General features: G+C 37.6%; 1 protein-coding gene across 1 annotated transcript; it reads right to left on the bottom strand.

The window, feature by feature from the left end:
• Positions 1-335: 335 nt before the first annotated feature.
• Positions 336-22438, bottom strand: LOC141431738 (glutamyl aminopeptidase-like). Its single transcript, XM_074092915.1, has 18 exons — positions 22157-22438; positions 20646-20765; positions 19006-19370; positions 17010-17145; positions 15822-16098; positions 14651-14815; positions 13934-14031; positions 13511-13645; positions 12249-12415; positions 8182-8319; positions 5298-5383; positions 4705-4832; positions 3626-3823; positions 3175-3251; positions 2694-2851; positions 1978-2107; positions 863-1085; positions 336-557 (listed from the first exon to the last, which is right to left on the bottom strand). The coding sequence occupies exons 1-18, from the start codon at positions 22169-22171 to the stop codon at positions 336-338; spliced, it is 2838 nt and encodes a 945-aa protein (XP_073949016.1). The 5' UTR covers positions 22172-22438.
• Positions 22439-22711: the final 273 nt, after the last annotated feature.

Genomic DNA, 22711 nt, shown 5'->3' on the forward strand with positions numbered 1-22711 from the left:
GTCATACAAATAAAAAAGTTTTTACGTAATCTGTAAACGTGGGTAGCGGTATAAAAATGGCTTTATTTGTATGATGTCAAAGTTGAAAATTGACTGAAGGCACGCCCATCTGTCAAGTGTTAACTCGAATTAATCAAACAGTAAATCTCTATCAAAGCAACAATCTGCGCAAAGGGCGCAAGGGATTTCTATTTCTATACTCCTGACCAAGTGTTTTGTCGAAAAGGCCTGCAATTAAAGCAAGTGAGATAGGGTACTGAATACTGTTCCTGATGCTATCTACTTTGTAAGACCTTATGCAAACGTATTCCAGCAAATAAATATTTCATTTCATTTCATTTCTCAAGAAGAGGGAGAAATGTATATACACAGCAAGAATGGGGTCTCGTCTTTATTGATAAATAAGCAGATTCCGTGGTGTATCGATCGAGCCACGCGGTGATCTGCGGCGCGCGTGCGGCGGCCCACTCGATGTTGTTGCGAACAGTCTCGAGTGCGCGCGCCCGCTCCGCTGCGCCCGCGCCGGCTTCCGGGTATTGCTGGAAAAACGACTCCATCTGGACAACAAACAACATAACATTATTATCTGAATCATGAAGTGAAGTTCATAACAAATATTCATATACACAACACACACAATTTGGTACAAAATTATCTATTACTGCGTACATTTGAGGGCCAAATTTTGCCGCTCTGTATATTTCGGGACATAATCACGACTTAACCATGGAAGCGTTGAGATAATTTTAACAATAACTATAGTTATCATCATCACCATCATCGTTACTTTTACGTGTAACCTACCCAAACTTATTAGGTACGTCATAAAATCAAAGAATTTTCACTTGCTAACTTATTTTACCTCCTGTAGCCTGACTTCGGTGTCGAAATTTTTAGTAATAGTTCGCACCATCACCCCCAGAAAATTGTCGTTGAGCGTGAATCGGTTGACGAGCTGTGTCCAGTGCTCGCGCACGTAAGTCCAGACCAACTCCAATCCCCACGGATTGACGCTAAACGTTCCTAACAGCTGTAAATAATCCTGGTTACGAACATTGCTCTCGTCCCACGCGAGTGTCAGGTATCTAAAATTGAGAAGAAAATAATTTAATTAATATACGCACTTGACACCAATTGACCTAATCACAAAGTAAGCAAAGCTAAGTAAGTGATGGGTACGAAACGATGAAAATTATACCTAGTTTTATTGCATGGGGACCCCCGTAACTTTAAATTAATTTAATTTTAACCCCCGACGCAAAAAGAGGGGTGTTATAAGTTTGACCGCTATGTGTCTGTCTGTGGCACCGTAGCTCTTAAATGGGTGGACCGAATGCGGTTATTTTTATTTGAAATCAGGTTTTCTAGCAATGGTTCTTAGACATGTTTCATCAAAATCGGTTTTAGCCGTTTTTGAGATATTGAACTTTGAAGTGACAAAGTCGGGGGTTTTCCAACTGTTTGTTGGTTAGGTTAGGTTATTGTATTATTTTTTGTTGTAGCGGCAATAGAAATACATATTAGATATGTATAGGTACTTTTGAGCTGACAATGTATTACGGTTCTCAAGATACAGCCCTGTGACAGACCGACACTACCTAACTATCCGAGTACTGCCTTTTCGCAACGTAACGTTTGGCAACCTGTTTCATTGCGGAACTTTTCATTTCGCAAACTCTAAAACTGTAAATATTTCAGGATTTATTTCAGGGCCATCGTGTAGAACCCTTTAGGTTAGGTTAGGTTACTTTTATAAAAATCCTGATATATTTACAGTTTCAGAAATATTTAACAGTTGGGAAATTAAAAGTTGCGAAATGAAACAGGTTGCCAAACGTTTTTCGCCGAAACATTAGTAAACCCCTACTATCACTATAGCAGTATTATAATATAAGATTTCGTGTGTCACCCTTCAGGTCAGGAGCCCTATAAATGGACCTTGATTCTTTAATTCGAATGACGTGATATGATTTTTACTTTTTGAGTATTTCTATATTACGCGATGCCGTCAATGCTTTGAGAAGTGTCGCTTGTATTTGTGCGTCGTTTTCGTTCTTGTACATTTGCCACAGTTTATCCCACTCAGAATGAGATGCGTATTTCATGCCTGCAATAAATAACACGACTGTTAAGTATCTAATAAGATAAATCTACTTTTAAAATGGTTCCATCATCATGGAAATTCCAAAAAACTTCCCAAAACCCACCCGTGCCAGAACATAATTTCATAGACAAGGTTTGCATTGGTTTACCATTGAATTGGCAATTATGTTGATGTTATTCGACAACAATTTTGTCGGCAAAGCAAGCCCTTTTTCTCGTTTTCATTATACGGATAGTTCAATATTTCTAAAATTCATGACAAGCAAATCCAAAATTACTTTTTTATAAGCAGAGAAATGTTATTAACTATTTATTAATTAAGTATTTATTTAAATTGCACAAGACAAAATCAGTAGTTTGGTTGCTTATTACCCTAAATCTTTTTACCAAATTTAAGGCGCAAAGAAAATAAAAAATGTTTCGTGCCAAAAACAAGCAATGCTTTCAATTGAAAACGAATTCGATTCTGGGGCTACGCCGCCGATGCTGCAGCATACTCGTGCTGTGCTCCTTTAACAATGTTGTTCATGAAATTAAATTCGCTCAATTATTCATAGGCAAACTGAAAAACGTTAAATCCAAAGCCTTACCATAGTAAAGGACTATATCACGTAGATCTGTATTATTCATCTGCATCTGACTAGTGCTGTGACTGTTTATCCAGCCTTGGAAAATGACGCGAATTTTTTCTTCTGCCGCTGGCAGTCCCACGCGAGCTCCTAAATCTATAATCGCTGTACGTAGCAATCTGTAAGAGATAGTTTTGACTATGGAGCCTACTAATGTTAAGCAGCGTTTCCACCGATAATGTGCGAGGATATTTTATATTGCGAGGGATGTGTTTTTACATCCTTGCACAGCACATCTCTGGTGGAAACAGCTGAGCGGAGCGAGGCGAGGTAAATGAAGCATTTCTATTGGTTAATGAAAGTTAATTGGTTTTTGACTTTTGACTTGACTTTTTGACTTTTGACATATTCCTCGCAACACAGCCTCGCACACCCTCTGGTGGAAACACTTGCTTAACGCTTGTGTCAAAGCGAAGTATTTAGCTAAACTAAATTGGTTTACCGATCAATCACAATCAAGTTGTTGTTGTCCCAGTTTTGTTTTGAATAAATGTTCGATACTAGCTGCTGGATGTACGTCTGAAAGATAATAAATTTTATGACAAAAATATATTAGCTGTTACGTACTCAGCGAGATTGTCATTGTCAGCGAGATTGTTATTGTTATTTAAAACTTATTGAAAAATGAGAAACCAGTCGAACCCGGGCGGGACTTCGTCATTCTTAACGATCCCGGCAAAACTCCCCAATGATTTACAAGAGTTTAATCAATTGAACATGGAAAAGTTTTGGATATTTAGTTCGTTATGTAATTTATTTCATGAGCATTTTGTTGAGATTGAATTTAACACGTCCCGGAGAAACAGGATACTTCAGAAGCAAGAGATAATATGTTTAATATGAGTGCAACACGCGTTACAATGACAACTATGTTTTGAATTAATCTGGCTTACCTGCATCTTCACGCTAATTGATTCGGACAGCCTATCAGACAGTGAGATAAGTATGGAGGCGGCGGTGCGCCAAGGTACGTAGTCCTCTTCGACGGGCAAGTACGTGGTGAGGTTGAGCGCCAACTCGTACGGCACCACGCCCGCCTCCGCGAGCGCGAACACGTCGTTCAGCAAGTGAGCCCGATCCGATATTGTCAGCTGTAATATGATCAACACCATCATCATATCAGCCGAAAGATATCCACTGCTGAATAAGGACCTCCTCCAAAGATATAAACAATGATGGATGGATGGTTCTGCGCTGCCCAGCCCACATCAAGCTGGTTCTTGCGACTTTAACTAAATTGACAGTCCAACTTTTGGGTGCTTCCCACCCTCCGTGTTCCGGTTCGCGGTCGCCACTCTCTAGTACCCCAGCGCCCCATGTTCTACGAGCAATGTGCCCAGCCCACTGCCACTTCAGCCTGGGAACTCTCTAAGCTATGTTAGTGACTTTGGTGCTCCGAGAAACTCCGAGCATAGCTGGCTCCATCGCTCTTTGGGCGACTTTGAGCTCTTCTGAGGCCCATTGTATAAGCCACAATAATAATGGAACCACGTCTTGGTTCCATTATGTCATCACTGGCAACATAATGGTCAAAGAGTTTTATCTTTAGAAACAACGGTATTTACGTTACGTTACGTTAGTAACGGTATTATTTGGACGTGAAGATATTGCGTAGCTTCCCAAACTCTGGGCAGGTTAAGCGAGATGGATTCGCCGAGAGACCCTCTTTCTCAAAATTTGACTGTTTGTCACAGGTATATCTAATGGTCGACAATTTTGAGTGTAGGTAGTCTCTCCAACTTTCAAGGGGGTGGGTCTTACGAGTTTGACGTGATCATTGTCTTAACATCAATTCAACAAAATTGTAAATGACTTAACTCTACAAAGATATTATTATTTTCATTTTTTTTTCAGATAGAATCGTAAACAAGCATGCAGTTTAATAATTTCTATTACTAGACACTAATTTATTTTCTAATCGTGCTAACTTAGTTAAGTTATTAGTCAAAGCTCTATTTTTATGGATCCGTACTTGATCTGATTTCAACTTCAATTGCTCAATCAAGCTCTGCCACATTTCCAGCGGGTAGTTCACTCGGTAATAACCAACTTGGTCGTTGTTTAACTTGAGCCATTTAACATCTTTCTCTGTTATAGTAACTGCAACGAAATTTAAGTACATAAAAAAAAATCTAAACTAGGATAGAACTACTTTTTGTGCCGATTTTTTTTGTTCTATTCAACGATATGTTCAAATCACGTTGACAATATTTTGACAATATTCCGAAATATTTACCTATTTAGATAAAAAGTACCTCTTGATTAAGATTGTTTTTTTTTAAATCTTTTTGTATTTTTTATTTCAATTCCAAACTTTTTGTTACTTTTACGGTCATCCCGTAAAACCCATATCGAAAATACAAACTGAAATATATAGATGCATACAAAAACCAGTCCGTGCCACGTGCTATACCACTACACCACCACTGGACAGCTGGAGCGCTGGTCTTATTTTTCTGGTTTTTCTATGCATCTATATTTCAGTTTGTATTTTCGATATAGTAGGTACCTCTTGATTACCATGCCTGTAGTCACAGATGATCTCATATTAAATTACTTACTTACCACTATCGGTTGTGTCGTCGAACCACAGGACCTTTTCATGTACGCCTTTATTCGTTTTAAACGTAATAGGCACGAACCAGCGATAGCTAAAAAGATATCCATTTAAATTAAAATCCAAATAGGAGATATTCATGGAATGTTTCCTTTAATAACTTGATATGATACAAAATTGGAAAATAAAACAAATGACGTAAATATCATCAAATGTTGAAAAATAATAGTACATTACTGCAGAGGCCATGAAGTAAGGGATTGATGGACGAGGCCGGATAAAACGAGTCCAGCAATCCCTGTTCTGGCCGAGGTTTGTATAGTGCTTTTCTCAAACAATGTGAGGAAATATTTCATCCATCCATCCATCCATCCATCCATCCGTCCGTCCGTTCGTCCGTCCCATCCATCCGTCCATCCATCCGTCCATCCATCCATCCGTCCATCCATCCATCCGTCCGTCCATCCATCCGTCCGTCCATCCATCTGTCCGTCCATCCATCCGTCCGTCCATCCATCCGTCCGTCCATCCATCCGTCCGTCCATCCATCTGTCCGTCCATCCATCCGTCCGTCCATCCATCCGTCCATCCATCCATCCGTCCATCCATCCATCCGTCCATCCATCCATCCGTCCGTCCGTCCGTCCGTCCGTCCACCCATCCATCCATTCGTCCGTCCATCCATCTGTCCGTCCGTCCACCCATCCATCCGTCCATCCATCCATCCGTCCGTCCATCCATCCGTCCGTCCATCCATCCGTCCGTCCATCCATCCGTCCGTCCATCCATCCGTCCATCCATCCATCCGTCCATCCATCCATCCATCCATCCGTCCGTCCGTCCGTCCGTCCGTCTGTCCACCCATCCATCCATTCGTCCGTCCATCCATCTGTCCGTCCGTCCACCCATCCATCCGTCCATCCATCCATCCGTCCGTCCATCCATCCGTCCGTCCATCCATCCGTCCGTCCATCCATCCGTCCGTCCATCCATCCGTCCATCCATCCATCCGTCCATCCGTCCATCCATCCATCCATCCATCCGTCCGTCCGTCCGTCCACCCATCCATCCATTCGTCCGTCCATCCATCTGTCCGTCCGTCCACCCATCCATCCGTCCATCCATCCATCCGTCCGTCCATCCATCCGTCCATCGATCCATCCGTCCATCCATCCATCCATCCATCCATCCGTCCGTCCATCCATCCGTCCATCCATCCATCCGTCCATCCATCCATCCGTCCATCCATCCATCCATCCATCCATCCGTCCGTCCGTCCGTCCGTCCGTCCACCCATCCATCCATTCGTCCGTCCATCCATCTGTCCGTCCGTCCACCCATCCATCCATCCGTCCGTCCGTCCGTCCGTCCGTCCGTCCGTCCGTCCACCCATCCATCCATTCGTCCGTCCATCCATCTGTCCGTCCGTCCACCCATCCATCCGTCCATCCATCCATCCGTCCGTCCATCCATCCGTCCGTCCATCCATCCGTCCGTCCATCCATCCGTCCATCCATCCATCTGTCCTTCCGTCCATCCATCCATCCATCCATCCATCCGTCCGTCCGTCCGTCCACCCATCCATCCATTCGTCCGTCCATCCATCTGTCCGTCCGTCCACCCATCCATCCGTCCATCCATCCATCCATCCGTCCATCCATCCATCCGTCCGTCCATCCATCCGTCCATCCATCCATCCGTCCGTCCATCCATCCGTCCATCCATCCATCCGTCCATCGATCCATCCGTCCATCCATCCATCCATCCATATATCACATCGCAACGCATCGCATCGCATCGCATCGCATCGCAGTATCGCAAATGCTTACAGAGTAGTGGTAGTTGGCTGTTCGTAATTTTTCCCTTGTCAGTTTAATGTTAGTAAGCAGAATTAAAAAGTTAGAGCAGCGGACAATAATGGATTTTCATACATACTTCATGGCCTAGGCCAAGAAGTTATGTAGGGAGGTGTAGGGAGCCATAAATGAGAAACTTCATGTCTCCATTTCGTGACATTAACGCATACATTTCCGAGCATGTTTGAGAAAAGAAAATTATGAGCGAATGAAGTTCCTTAGCATTCTATTCCTACTTTAGAAAAAAAACAATAGTATTGGACTTTGTATAGTAGGTACCTACTAGTAACTAAATATAGCAGTTATTTACAATGCAATAAAAATAAATAAATACATAGCAACACATAATCCTACTAATATTATAAATGTGAAAGTTTGTGAGTGAGTGAGTGAGTGAGTGATTATGTTTGTTACTTCTTCACGCTGAAACGGCTGGACGGATTTAGATGAAATTTGGCGAAAAGTTAGTTTATAACCTGGATTAAAACATAGGATACTTTTTATCTCGATGTTCCCACGGGATAGGGGTAAAATCTAGAAAAAACAACCGCTGGGTTTAGAGTCATTGAATTTGGCATGGGTGTTTTAATTTAACGTCAATGAAAACCACGATGTAATTTTAGGGAATTCCCACGAGAATTTAATAAAATCCCGGAATTTCAATTCAACTGCAGTATCCAATGATTAACGCGTGCGAAGCCGCGGGTAAACGCTAGTTAGGTATATTATAGAGCGGGTTATTCCAAGATAACAGATAAGTAAAGCTGTCCAAACATAAAATACAAAAAAAATAAGAGATTTACTCAATAGTTTGTTTACAAGTTATGCATTCCAAATAATACAATCAAAAATATTTATAAACACACACTATTAAAAGGGAAAGCGACTCAGAATAACAATAGACAACATAGGCTTAAAGAGAGGTAAGTAAAGATTTATTTAGAGGTAGACAAAGATATAATGTCACAAATACTCGCATATTGACTATTCTAAACAAACACAGACAATATTTAGTCATATAAAAAGCTCGTTTTACTCGTATTCAGTGTCCCTAAGTGGAACAGCTTTAGGATCCAAAAGAAACCGCGACTGCGTGATCAGATATGTGTCCGCTTCCTTTAAGACGGTGAGTAGAGGATACCCCATCTGGTTTGTCCATGTAACCATTATAAATCTGCAAATTAATTGAAAGAAAATGTTGAACCACATAATTATCTTTATTTCACATAATTATGTCTACCAAGTAAAAAAACATGTCTACTAGTGCTCTACTGTCTAGCAATATTTGAAAGAAAATTTTCAATCGCATAACTAGGAAATAAATGTAGCAAAGTTTAATAATAATTTTATAAGTGAACTGATTACTGTTTGTCTAAAAAAAATGAAACTTTACATTTTGGGGTTGTAGCTAAAAATCAGTTGTTATGGTTTCGAACCACTGCTGAGCGCGACTCTTTCGGCTCTTTGGGTTATGGTTATTTTTTTACACGGTTTTATGAACTTATTAAATACCATTTTTTTAAAATATTTTAATACAGGCATTATCATTTCATCACATGCATATAAATTCGTAAAAGCCCTCTTTTAGTGCTGAACCAAAAAGTCCAGTCCAGTTTACAGTGTACAGTCGAGTTTATAAACTTGTAAGCAAAAATTTGATCAAAAATATCTGAACACGACTCTACTTATATTATTAAGAGCGCGCAAACATTTTGTCCCAACTCGTCACTGGCGCGATCTCGTTCCCGCGGCCCGTGTTTCGCCCGCACACTACAACGTTTTGCTGTGTGCGTACGATGCGAGCGTTGCCGAAACATTAAACACATCTTGATCGTTGTACATTTTCCGTCGTAGTAAAATTAAGAAAAAAAATTGTTGCGATATAAATGTTTTTATTCCTTAACTTAATTTATTTTATTACTCACAAGCTTTTTACTTATCTTGCCCTGTTAGTATGTTAGTTATTAGTAGGTATGGATAAAATTTTGGAAGCTAAACTTGACTAAATATGCGTTTTCAGATTAAGTTAAAATTTTACATACGTGTGTAAATCAAATGACAATGCAGTATATTATTATGATTTATGAAGCCTGATCTGATGATGGAGCTGGAAGGTGGCCGTAGGAACTCTGTAATAAATCTATATAACCACATCGACTTTGGGCTCGTTTGATTCGTCTTGACAAGTACTTGGCCCTAGATGGCAACAACATATAAAAATTACAGTCAGTAAAAAAAAGCTGGCAATAAAAATTTAATTTTTCAGTGCGCGCAAAATATTTAGTTTCAATGTTTCTCACGCATATGATGGTATACTGTGTGAGGGCACGTAATACTTAGTAAATAAATGAATATTTCATCATCATTGCTCATAATTATTTTCATCTAATACCTTTAAACGAGAAATTCCGAAATCCCCGATATATATATATATATATATTTCGGCGATAATGTGTATATAAAATATTGTATGAAATTTTACATAATTAGGCCTTAAAACACTCGTGTGATGCTATAACGATATTCACTTCGCTGCTATCGTTAACCCACACCCCGGGGGTTTCAAGACCCCTCTTTATGTAACAATTGCATAAAATACTATAAGTAGATTAAAGGGGAATAAAGCACTTTATTATCTCATGGGTACGGTATTGAATCCTGAGCGTAACGAAGGACTCCAGATTTAACTCCCGAGCACAGCGAGGGTGTCGTGCGTTAACTCCCGAGCGAAGCGAGGGTTTTAAGATGGAGTCGACTTCTCTGGGAGTAGATTATTAACAATGCGTAAGGCGTCTAATTTAATGGACTACGGAGTCCAATGACATTTTAGTAACAGGAATTTCATTAGCTATCGTACATGTTCGGAGACAGTCTATCAAAACTGAGTAGTATCCTGGAATGTTTAATAAACAATAATCTTCATTTTATATGATTTCACTTGGTACGTACCTAATGAAATACTGTGCAAACTAGACAAAAGTATTATTACTGAATAAAATTGTGGCAAAATCTATTTTTTTTTAAGTTGAAAATGCATCATACATTTTACATATTGGGACTTATAGAAATCTCATGATTAGGTATATTCGACATTTCAGCCTGTTCTATTTTCCGTCTGAAAATAAATGAAATCTTAAAATCAAGAAAGTAATGTTATCATAAATCCGAATTGAATTAAGTTAAACACAAAAACGTATTTATTATTGATCCTGAATGTACAGTAATGGGAATTAGTATTGGTAAATAACCTTTTAATGGTAGTATAGTACCTGATAAAAAAATGCAATCTTAAAACCAAAAACAGTAATTTTACAGTAACCTTAATTCCGATTTGGGGTGAATTTAACAAAAAAATATATTTATGGAACTATATTTCTATCTTGGATTTACAGTAATGGTAATTAATAATGATGAATAACCTTTTCTAAGCAGCTCATACTGTGTTAACAGTACTGTGTTTTTTCATCCCAAATGATTTCGTTTATTGCCCATATCTAAGTATATAAGATTTTAGTGTACAACAATATTTTATTTACTTTTATATCATACTCACTATCATACTAACAAACATACTAACAGGGCAAGTTAAATAAAAGCTTTAATGACTTTAAGTTACATTTTATTTTTTTAATAAATATTTTTTGCTGACTGTACTTTTGTCCCTGGTTACCACCTAGGACTCGTCAAGACAAATCGAATGAGTCCAAATTCGATGGGGTTATGTCGTTTTATTACAGATCTTGTGGTTACCTTCCAGCTCCATCATCAGATCAGCTTCATGTCATAATAAGAATATTACATTGTCATTTTTTCACACATGCACGCAGTGTCATCTCAATCAAAAATCGGGAAGTGGGTCAAATTTAGTTAATACTTACACACTCCATACTAACATACATACTAATATGGCAAGTTAAATAAATGCTTGTGAAATGTAAAATGCATCTACCCGTATTAGTTTGAGTGAAAATTGCGAAAATTTTAAACCTTTAATTTTAACATGTAAAATTACTTATCAAGTATCAAGCAGTTGCGGACACGCTATAACTATCGGGTGTTTGCAGTAAAGGTTAACCTTGCGGAGAGCGCAGAGCGATACGTCCGTTCCTTGGGAGAGCCCGGCGCTTTCTGAGTCGTAACTATTAACGCGCGCGGTTATATAATCGATTTAGGACCCAAGTTTAGAAAATTGTCAAAATTAAATGAGCTATTATTATGCGCTGAAAAAATATTACAGACTAAATATTTCCTGTAGATTTATAATAAAATTGTTTTATTGGCAAATACATCACAACAAATGAGATAAAAAATGATGAAGTAGACCGATTTAGACCTTATGAAGAATGGTATTTGAATAATAATAACTAATATTTTGATACATATGATGACCCTATGTCTTAAAAGACTATATTTCCTATTGTAAAATACTAAAGTTACACTGTTTGTGGTGGGTTATAATGGAAATATTTCACATGAAAGACAGCTCTGACGCGTATTTTTGTAAAACCTCACTAACAAAATAATTTGGCAAAAAAAAATCGCTGACGGAAATAAATGGAAATCACCGCTATACATCAGAGTAAGAGTTTATCTATATGTTACATTAGTTTTTCTTAAAAAACGTAAGCATTTAGACATTAATAAGGCATTTGAAAAACCTCAAAATCGCTGAATGGGCAATTTTTCGTTTGCACGCTTTAACGGCGTAGAAACGTGTTCAGATACGAGTGTACTGGCTACACTGTGTTGAAAAAAAAAGAATAAAGATGGAAAGTGAAGTGCAGGGAAGTGAAGATTTCAAAAAAAGAACGACGTATTTCAGACTCGTTCTTGACTGCAATTGTCAAATATGACGTGATACGCAATCACTGCTGTGATCTGGGTCTACGGTAGTGCCCCCGCCAAGTCGAGCAAAACAAAAGGCACAGCCGTACCATACTTTTCTCTAAGCCATTCAGGCTATTTTCAACATTATATTTTTGTGAAGAAGTGTTATTTTTAGCTATAAGAAATATAATAGTATAAGAAGAGCCGTAAAGATCTTCTTACCGTTTCCGGTATCTGTTTATTCGCTTAGATCTTCTTAGTAAAATTAATTCTTACGTAAGATTCTGTTCAGGGTGCTCCATTTTAAAATAAGGCTCCAAAGAGGCCAGTAGGTCCAGCGTGATGGTGTTACCGAACTTGTGTTTCTTCAGGTAGTCCGACACTCCTTTTCTAAAATTCTCTTTGCCTGTAAAACCCTCCAACATTCTTAATATTGAAGCAGCCTGTAAAAGTAATGATCCGCTTTACTTTGTTCTGCTATACTCATCCAGTCACCCATCAGGACATTATGGCTATATTTTTAACCTCCAAAGCAAAAAGAGGGGTGTTATAAGTTTGACCGCTATGTGTATGTGTGTTTGTCTGTATGTGGCACCGTAGCTCTTAAACGGGTGGACCGATTTGAATGCGGTTTTTTATTTGAAATCAGGTTTTTTAGCAATGGTTCTTAGACATGTTTCATCAAAATCAGTTCAGTCGTTTTTGAGATATTGTACTTTGAAGTGACAAAATCGGGGGTTTTCAAACTTTTTGTTATAGTTATACATTGCGACATTTAACACTAAATACCAAAGTTCCATATTAATGTATATAAAAATTTATTGACACTTCGGTTGCCGTTGTATTCCGACTGAGATTCGACTTTTTTCGATGGTAGGTGTTAAAGTTTTAAGGTAGGCGTCCACTTATCCGCATCGTACGCTTCGGACGTATCGGATTTGTTGCTTTGTATAGAAATGTGCGATGCTTACGATGCGGACAGGTGGACGCACTTATATGAGTTTCTATACAAAGAATACTACGATCCGTTGCGTGCGATGCGTCCGATGCGTACGATACCGACAAGTGGACGTTTACCTTTAGTGTTAAATATGCATTGAGCATTTAACCAATCCAGCCGGTCTACTATACGAGTAGCACAGCGATCACTGCAGTGGTTTCGTGCATGTTTTTCAAATCAATCTAACAACATTTCTAATTTAATGTTTTTTGTTTGTTAAGGCTAGGTACGCATGTTGGTTTAATATCATCAAGGCAAAACTAGTCTACACTAGCGGAACTAAAACCCATATTGTCTATCTAATTGTTTGGTCAAAACCATTGATTTTGGTTCATAGTAATTGTCCCGTGATATTTATTTATTTATTTATAGTATAGGAATCCAAGAATCTAGTAAAGTATTATGGCCTGATTTATTAAGTTGTACGTACCTAAACAATATATATGTATATTAATACAGACTACTGGCTTGGCTAAAAACCATTTCAATGAAAAAAATCATTACAATTTCATAATGCCCGTTGATCATGTTCACCTACCTTTAAGTGGGTAATCTCGTTATATAATTCTGATATTTGGTCGGGTGTGTCCACAATTTGCACAATGGGGATGCTCGACACCAATGAATCAGCCAACAGACAGTTGTGTAGATATCTTATCAAGAACATATCTAACTAAACAAATAAAAAACAATTTCAATAACCACTACATAAAGTGTATAAAATAATGTTTAAGTAACTGAGCGACCGAGCTTTGCTCGGTCTAAAACTCGGTAACAAGCGTTTTTCCAGAGATCAGACCAAGCTAACTCGATTTTTCATCCCCGAAAATCCCTACATACCAAATTTCATCGAAATCGTTGGAGCCGTTTCCGAGATTCTGATTATTTATAATTAATATATAAAGAATTGCTCGTTTAAAGGTATTACATATTACTGTAGGATTTTCATTTTTAAACTTACCGTAGTCCAGGACGGTTGGATGGCATTAAGACATTTTAATGTCATGAATGAAGCAAATCCTTCTTTTAACCAAAGTTCGTCCCACCATTCCATTGTAACTAGAATAGAATCAAATGTACATAACTATTGGGTGGATTATTACTAGATGAAATTATTGGCGCTTACAGTGATGTCGACACTCATTGCTTTTAAGCGCTACGACTACGTCCGACCGATCCATAGCCCGCAATAGCTACACCAGAGAGTCAATTGTGTAACGTTTCTGACACTTGCGATGACTTTCAAATTACAGTTTTTGAAAATTCCACATAATTATAAGTTTTTTGAATGAGTCACTTGTAACTTTTGTGGTATAGGGGGTAGGCCCATGTACCACTAATGTTACAAGTGCTACAATTCTACATTATTTTGAATTTTTGTATGAGCGTTTGATTATTACTATAAACGTTACAAGTGCTAGAATTCTACATAATTGTCACTTTTTTCACGAGAAAGGTAACAATTACGTTGCTATGTAAAACTTGTAATTTTTGTAGTACATTGACACATGGACTGTAACACAGTCATGTTGCAAAAAGCGACCGCGGGGCGTGAGCAGACGCGCACCTCCCACTGGCTGCCTCCTGTGTATGTTCCAACTGCTGATGATATGTTAAATTTTAGATGTTTAATGAATAATTATGCGTAAAGAAGTTCTGTCAAACACGTAATACCCACCTAAATTACCGAACCACATATGAGCCAGCTCGTGTGCAATAACGTTGGCAACAACGATTTTGCTAACAGTAGATGCAGTGGCCCCATCTATCAAAAAAGCACCTTCGCTGAAAGTTATCAAGCCCCAATTTCCAGTCGGTCTATAATCCGGGATTGCTACCATATCTGAAATGTTTTTTTTTTATACTGAATATATATTTTCATAATTCTTTGGATATTAAATTACGATTTAGATGCTTCACGTAACATTTTTATAGGTAATAATAATATAACGAAGAAATCTCCAACATATCTATATCTAAAAACTTCTTAAAATGTGATGATAAATGATTTGAATTAGGTAGATGTTACATGTTTGGTAACAAAGATTAAATTGATAAAAAGTTAATTACAAACACTTTAGGTTAGTACGGACTTAAAAAAAACCATATAAATTAAGAACCTATCATTTCTGCCCAAACAAACAGCAATTTTCTATAGCTAACTAGATATTATATAAATGTTTTGGAATAAATTGGGTTTGGTTTACCTAACGTTTATTTTCTAATTTTTAGAGCATTTAAGTAAAACTACCGTGAGACTCACTCATATTAAATATATTGACGCGGATAACTCTCGTCGTATATCGAGTTTAGCTCTACATGTTTCGGGCTAATCCGTAGCCCTTCGTCTTCGGAGCAACGCGACTCGGCGGCTGTGCAACGCGCGCACTGCGCGCCGCCGCTATGCGCCGGCGTTGTGTGCCGGTGTCAGTTTCGTCGGGTAGTCCCGCTAAACTCGATTTAAGACGTGAGTTATCCGGGTCAATATATTTAATACATTTAAGTAAAAGCTTATTTTTTGATGTTTTTTCTTCAGTATAGGATATTAGTTGGTTTCGGATAAGCTGGCCCAAATACATTTAAAAATAATTACTTAGTATTGCAGCATATTATCATCGGGGACAATCGAGGGCGGATCCAGCTTTATAGCCAGGGGTGGGAGATTATACGGTCAAATTAAAGTTATTTTTTCGCAAATAAAACATAGGAATTTATTCATTGTAAAATAACAAAATTCTCTTTTGTCGCAGAAAGATATTATTCTTATAATTAATTTAGAAAAATATCTACTGTTTGTCCTACGCCTAACGCCTACGGCAAATAGCTGTACAGAATAAATAGATACATACCCAGTTTTGGTAGGGGAAATGGGACTTCAAAATAGTTTATGTAAAACTCCGTAGCTCTTTTGCCAATGTCTTGCGCAAGATCAACTTTGTGAATGTCGTCTTTATAAGCAAATGATCTCAGCTTAAAGTTGCTTCCTATGCCATTAGTATTTATTTCTGTTTCTTTAAAATCGAAGTCGCCAATCGCAAAACAGACTAAATAAGTAGACATCGGGACACTTGTGGCAAATTGAACTGCTTCAGATCCAGTCTCATTGTCAAGAGCTTTTGATACTTCCTGAAAATTAAACCACCAGACCAAACCACCACCAGATAAAGATATAGAAAACTCATGGCCCATACATTTTGAAGAGATAGGGTACTTGGTAGATTGGTAAAATATTTTATAGTACGGCCATCTAGTGAGTAAATATAGCAACTCCGTCCGAATCAAACATCGCGCTATCGAAGTTTCTGAACTCGGACGCATAAATACAATTTCCGACGCTCGTCCTTTAGAATTCAGCCCCCAGGAATAATACCTACCTGGAGAGAGGTCTCTCCAGTATCAAACAACAAACACAATAAGTATCTCCCTAAAAATAAAATAAATTAAAGATACATGGTAATAGATAGAAAGATATATTTATTGTCTATTGGAACTGTCAATATTGGTAAATTCTGTCTTTCAACAGACATTGAAACTAAAAAAAAAATGCATAGCATTACCACAGTTACTACGGCTTATATTTAACGCTGTTGTCATTTACTTAAATAGTCTGAGTCATATCATAAAAGTATAAAATTTAATGTGATTGTAATAGCTATAAGATAAAATTTATTAATTTAAAATAGTAGTAAATAAGTATAAAATATGACTTAATTTATGTTCCGGAAAATTAAAATTTATTTTCTGACATAAGTACCTATGACCTAAATCAAGATATTCTTGCATAAAGTATAAAAACATATTTAAAATGTTGGTCACGCTCTAATTTTCGTTCTAGTGATAAAAAAACGTCGTTTAGCCATAAAATAAGAGTCACCCAAGACTTCTGGGGACTCTTTTAAAGGTAAAGTCACAACAAAGCGGCCATTTTGAAGAACCTTGTAAAGTTTCATCAATTCATCTCAGCCTATATATATCCCTATATATAGCCTATTTTATCATATAATTCAATAAGATGTGCTTAGGTAGGGTAATCTTACATTCATATTGGAGAGGGCCACGTAATTCTGCGGCTTAATGATAGTTATATCAAATGTCGCTTTAAAGTCTGGTTCATCGAAGCATGGGAATGCTTCCCGAGCATGGGTTGCTTCAAATAAAGTGGCGACCATTGTTCTGCAATTGAAAAGGTAAAGTTTCTTAAAAATAGATGCGTATCTATTATAATTTTGCTTTGATAAATTACGTCTGGGAGAATTATTTTTTATGGTTACTACCATGTTACCTATAAGTACCTACCTTTTTTATAAGGGATCCGTAGTCAACTAGGAACTCTTATAGTTTCGCCATGTGTAAACTCAGATATGTATAACAAAACGAATGCCACATCAATGTTTGGCAACGAACGTTAACTCGGGTGATGGTTAACTAATCAAACTTTGATGATGAACTAGTAAATAGTTCGAAACAAGTCCGTGCTTCTTGTGGTTTTCGTAACAATGGGGCCTGTGTGACATAGATGTTTTTTTTTGATGATACTACTAATTGGCAATCTGTTCTAGGAACAATAAGCCACTTCCTTATTTGATAGATACATCAGTTAAAATGTTATCAACGAGTCATAAACTGTTGGAAAATTTCTTTCCAGCGACTCTTTTTAGGGTTCCGTAGTTAACTAGGAGCCCTTATAGTTTCGCCATGTCCGTCCGTCTGTCTGTCTGTCCGCAGCTAAGCTCAGAGACCGTTAGTACTACTGTACCGTTAGTACTAAAGCTGAAATTTGGCATGAACACGCCGACAAAGTGGTAAAATAAAAAATAAATAAACAAAAAATTATGGTACAGTCACCGGCACCAATATCTGACACAACAAGCGTGTATAAATATCTGATACGACTCTATTTCTAGGGCCGAAAGGACGTGTCAGATATTTTTGCACGCTCCGCTGTGGCATATATTAATGCTAGTGACTGTACCTCCCATACACGTAAAGTGGGAATGTTGAGGGATATCGTTGGAAGGTATTTCAAAATGTATAGGGTTTTGCAAAAAACATTTTTGATAAAGAGAAAATTTTCGGAGATATATATTTACTCTGAAAGTTCAAAAAATATGTCCCCCCCCCTCCCTCTTACTTTTGAACCGAAAATCTAAATAATATGAAAAAAACACGGAAGTTAAGCTTAATAAAAACTTTCTAGGAAAATTATTTTCAACTTTACCAGTTGAGCAGTTTTTAAGTTTTTGTTAAAAATGATTTCTGAACTAAGATTTTTTTTTACTTCTCATGCTCGTAAACTTCGTATTTATATACTTAGGAGACAAAATGACTTTTTTTGCTCTAGTTCAGTAAAATCTTCGTCTAAAATTAAGGCAATCAGGTGTCAACAGCCACAAACAAAAAAGTTTCTTCATTCTTTAAAAATATAATTATATATAACTATATAGGACTGAAAATCAATCAATTCAATCGAAATAAATCAATAAAACTATAAATTTATAGTAATGAATGAAAAATAAAAGGTACATAGTAAGTGAACAATTATGTTTCCACTGTAGCTCTATTTAATTTCCTCGCAATCGAAGTGAAAAGCAGAGTGTAAAACTCGAGCATTAAGCCCATTGGTTCTCTATCGTTTGCCCGAATTTCATATGCACGAATGTATCGTTTTCTAGAATTTTCATTGCCATAAAGTACTTAATTTATTTCTGAAATAGTCATTTCTTCAGAGTTGATATTAAACTAACCTAACCTAACCTACTGCATTATATATGATGACATTTAAAAAAATCCTGAAAACAGCACGGTTCTATATATTTTATGGCAAACGTTGATATGGCAAGTGAAATTCGGGCAAATGAAATTCGGGTAAGTAAAGGTAACCGAAGCCCATTTTCCCCTCGACGTGTCTATCTACCTTTACGAACGTCTTGGGTAAAATTTATATATGCTCTCGTTATACAATCTACTATTTTATAATTTGTTTAATATTTGAGTTTCATTTTACAGGTGAGAAAATTATCAAAGACATCTTACCCGCCATTTTTGTGTGTTGTCGTGAATACCCCAAACGAGCCATCAAGAATTCCACTAAAGTATATTTTCAGAACGTAGCGTCCATCAGGAATTGTTGTCTGTGATTTAACAATCAACAGTTGTCTGTCGTCAGATATAATTTCAAAACTGACTGCCATTTTTTCTAAAAAGAAGTTTTCCAGACTGACTGATTCTATTGTAAGTTGGTTGGTATGTAACGTCACGTTATTTGTTGGGTTGTATACGCTGAGCTCTATTTCAATGGTTCCTCGGAAGGTCTTGCTTGTTGCGTTTGGCGACAGCCGCAATTTATAATTTGTAGGGGCTATATGCCTTGGTAATCTGTAGCCAATCACAGGAGGTTTCTGTAATCAAATCAATAATGAATTTTAACTAGAAATGGTGCAATGTATTAAGTTAATATGTAGGTATACCTACCTATTGCCATCCACGAAGACGCGTGATTTTGTCAAAATTAGACATTATTGACATTGTAATAAATGTTATATTGTAATAAGAACCACGGCACGCGTCATCGTGAATGACTCTGCCTATACCTTGCTACTTACCTACTCACGTCAAACTTTGACTCCTAATAATGCGGCATATATAAAATGAACAGGGTCCACTGATGTTTCATTGAGTACTTACACACAGTGAATGGTAAACCATTACGGGTCTACGCTACGAAAGCTGGCGAGGGTGCACGAAGTTTAGTTTTTTTTTAACAAAAAAGTAAAGGCGACTCCAAAAAAATAACAAAAAATGGAACCGACTACAAAACCCTTGAAAATATTCTTCTAGGTAAGTACGTACTAGCTCGAAGTCGGTGCCTCAGCACGAGCCAGCAGGAGTACGACAATAGTCGTCTACCTCACCTACATACTATGGGTTTCAATCCCTCCTGCTGGGTCGTGCTGAGATATTTTCAAGGGTTTTGTAGTCGGTTCCATTTTTTGTTTTTTTTTTTTCGAGTCGGTTTTACTTTTTTTCTGCCACAATGACGCCGGGCTAGCCTAGGCCCTTATATAATGCGGCACATGTTAATGAACGGGTCCATCAATGTTTCATTGAATGCTTATGCAAAGAATGGTAAACTATTCGCGCCCGGGATCTGTCCCAGGGAACCCATTAGAGATTCTTTAGAATCGCAAGCAGTTATAAACTAGATCTAGATTCAAAAGGACAAAACTACCAACTAAACAAAACGCACCTTCAAAATTAAACTGAAATAATTCGAAATTTTCTCATTTTAAAATTCAACCAAATGGGGAATGGATGAAAATTTAAGAAACGCTTGAAACTTTTTTCTTCAATTGGAATAACCTTTCTAATTAACAGAAAAAATATCAGATTTTTAAGTAGCATCAAAAAATGAAAGAGTTCGACAAATTACGATAGTCCGGTCGGTTACGGGTTGTTCCATAGCCCAGAACAAAAAACTTTAAAAAATAATTTATTTGTCTTTGACTCGTTCGTTTTGACAGGTGACACTCTTTACCGATCCGGATAATACAAACATAGAAATACCGACCCTGTTTTTCATGTACACGCCCATAGAAACCGACATGCGCTTCTATGGGTGTGTAATATTTCGAATGGTTTCACTTAATTTTAAAGGTGCGAAAAGTCAATGGTACCTCTTCTTCCCGTTGCCGTAATATGAGCCTATGCGCATGATGAAAATTAAACAACCCTAGTGTTATCAGCAAATTTAACCATACGTTACTTGTGGTCAAAAGGCAATTACGTTTGTTCATCTGAAAATACATGTTTAGATTTACTTATAGTTAACACTGTTTAAAAAAATAGTTTGTTTACGATATACATGTGCTAAACTTATTTTAAGATCATTTTACACATGTACTTAGTTTAATAATGTTTTTCCATTGTCTTAAATTTTGTTGGAAAAGCTCTTATCGTATTTATCTTGCTTTCTCAACTAGCTTACTAAAGTTTAAAGTAGACTTCCGAGCAGAGCGGCTCCGGCGTCACTAACGCAGCGACAGTAACGCGGCGATAGAGCGATAGTATTATGCAATACAGAAACGTATGAACTAACGTTCGATCACAGCACAGCGTCACTGTCGCCGCGACAGTGGCGCCGCGTCAGTATCGCCGAGCGATAGCGGCCGTGCCATGTTTGCGCAACCACTGCCGCGCAATCGCTGGGATCGCTCGTGGTTTTGAGGTTATTTTGCATGGAATAACAACAAACTGACACCGGCCGGAGTCACGCTGCTCAGAAGTCAATCTGCGTCAGAGCCGCTGCGTCGACGCAGCGGCTCTGACGCTGCGGCCGTTGCGATAGAGCCGCTCTAGTCGGAAGTCTACCTTTACTGAAGCTAATTTAGGAAGCACGAAATACGAACTTATTCGACAAAACACAATGGCAAAACATTATTTACTACATCTGTACCGACTATATTCTTACAAATAAATGGCTCAGGATGACTTCCTCCACAGTCCCATTTCGTCACCTTCTTAAATCGTCCACAGTGCCGTGTCATCAGCCTGCAATTCGTAAATCGTCACCTTCCTAACTCGTCCACCCTATGATATCGTCCATATCCCATTTTGTCTACATTTCTATTTCGACCTCAGTGTCAACTCGTCCACTTTCTTTTATAGACCACAGACTACTAGGTCAGCAGCCAACTCGTCTACGTTTAGCAGACGTCTCACAGATATGGTCAATTTAAGCGTTTAAATAGCAAAATATCCCGAGAGTAATTTGCAAAAAAAGCCCCTTTTCAATAAACAATGCAATAATGTTGACGAGTTGGCATTGTGGTCTAAATTGGAATGTTGACGTGTTAGCACTGTAGTAGTCGAAATAAGACTGTTGACGACTTGGTACCTACTGTGGCCCACGTAAGAAATTGGACAAGATAGGAAAGTGACGATGTGGGAATGTTGGCGAATCAGAACAGTAGACTGTATAAAAATGAGGACGATTTAAGAAGGTGACAAAATGGGACTGTGGACGAAGTCATCCTGAGCCAAATAAATGTTTTTGAATTGAATTGAGTTGAAAATACGTAACAAACAAAATCAGAAAAAAATAAAAGAGCGACAGTTAACTTTGCGTCATCCTTACCGTGATATCTATTTTCGCTAACTAACACAATTTTCAAGGATAAGTACCTACGTTTAACCCGTTCATGAAGCTCCTAACAAAAAATATTTTCTTAAATAATTAAGGAAGTCAGGAAGCAATGCAAGTTGGAAAGAAATAAACGAAGAAGTTAATTATTAGGATAGTAAAATTAGTAAACGTAATTCAATATAACTGGCAGATAGCAGTCATGGTCGAACTTCTTGTAGGTTAGTTACAAGTAACTGGCCACAATGGTCTTAAGAAAAGAAAAAAACACTAAGGTCACTATGCTCACAATTTTGACACTGCGTTTAAATTTAGAATGAGAGTTTTTATTTCCAGAAAATTAATTTCGCTACTATGAAATTACTTGCCCGCTTTTATTGCTGCAGCGGCTGCTGTGCCATATTGAAAATTAATGAGGTGACTACGCTGGATTGGCTGTAGTAAAATCGAATATTGATAGTTACATGTGCTAGCTGCAATAAGTGAATGCAACTACAACTTATAACAAAATATAAAAAATAAAAATATAATAAATTACTAATACGAAAAATATTGTCAACCCGGAGTTAGCATGGATCATTTAACAGAGGGGTAATACCT

Source organism: Choristoneura fumiferana, chromosome 10 (genome assembly GCF_025370935.1).
Source record: "Choristoneura fumiferana chromosome 10, NRCan_CFum_1, whole genome shotgun sequence".
In the NCBI taxonomy this organism is placed as follows: Eukaryota; Metazoa; Arthropoda; class Insecta; order Lepidoptera; family Tortricidae; genus Choristoneura; species Choristoneura fumiferana.

Bases quoted from the DNA above. Each gene is read 5' to 3' on its own strand.
- LOC141431738 (XM_074092915.1), bottom strand. The intron at 14,032-14,650 runs GTGGGTATTACG...ATTCTATTCTAG, and splicing joins TATGTGGTTCGGTAATTTAG to TTACAATGGAATGGTGGGAC. The intron at 1,086-1,977 runs GTAAAAATCATA...TCTCAATTTTAG, and splicing joins AATATAGAAATACTCAAAAA to ATACCTGACACTCGCGTGGG.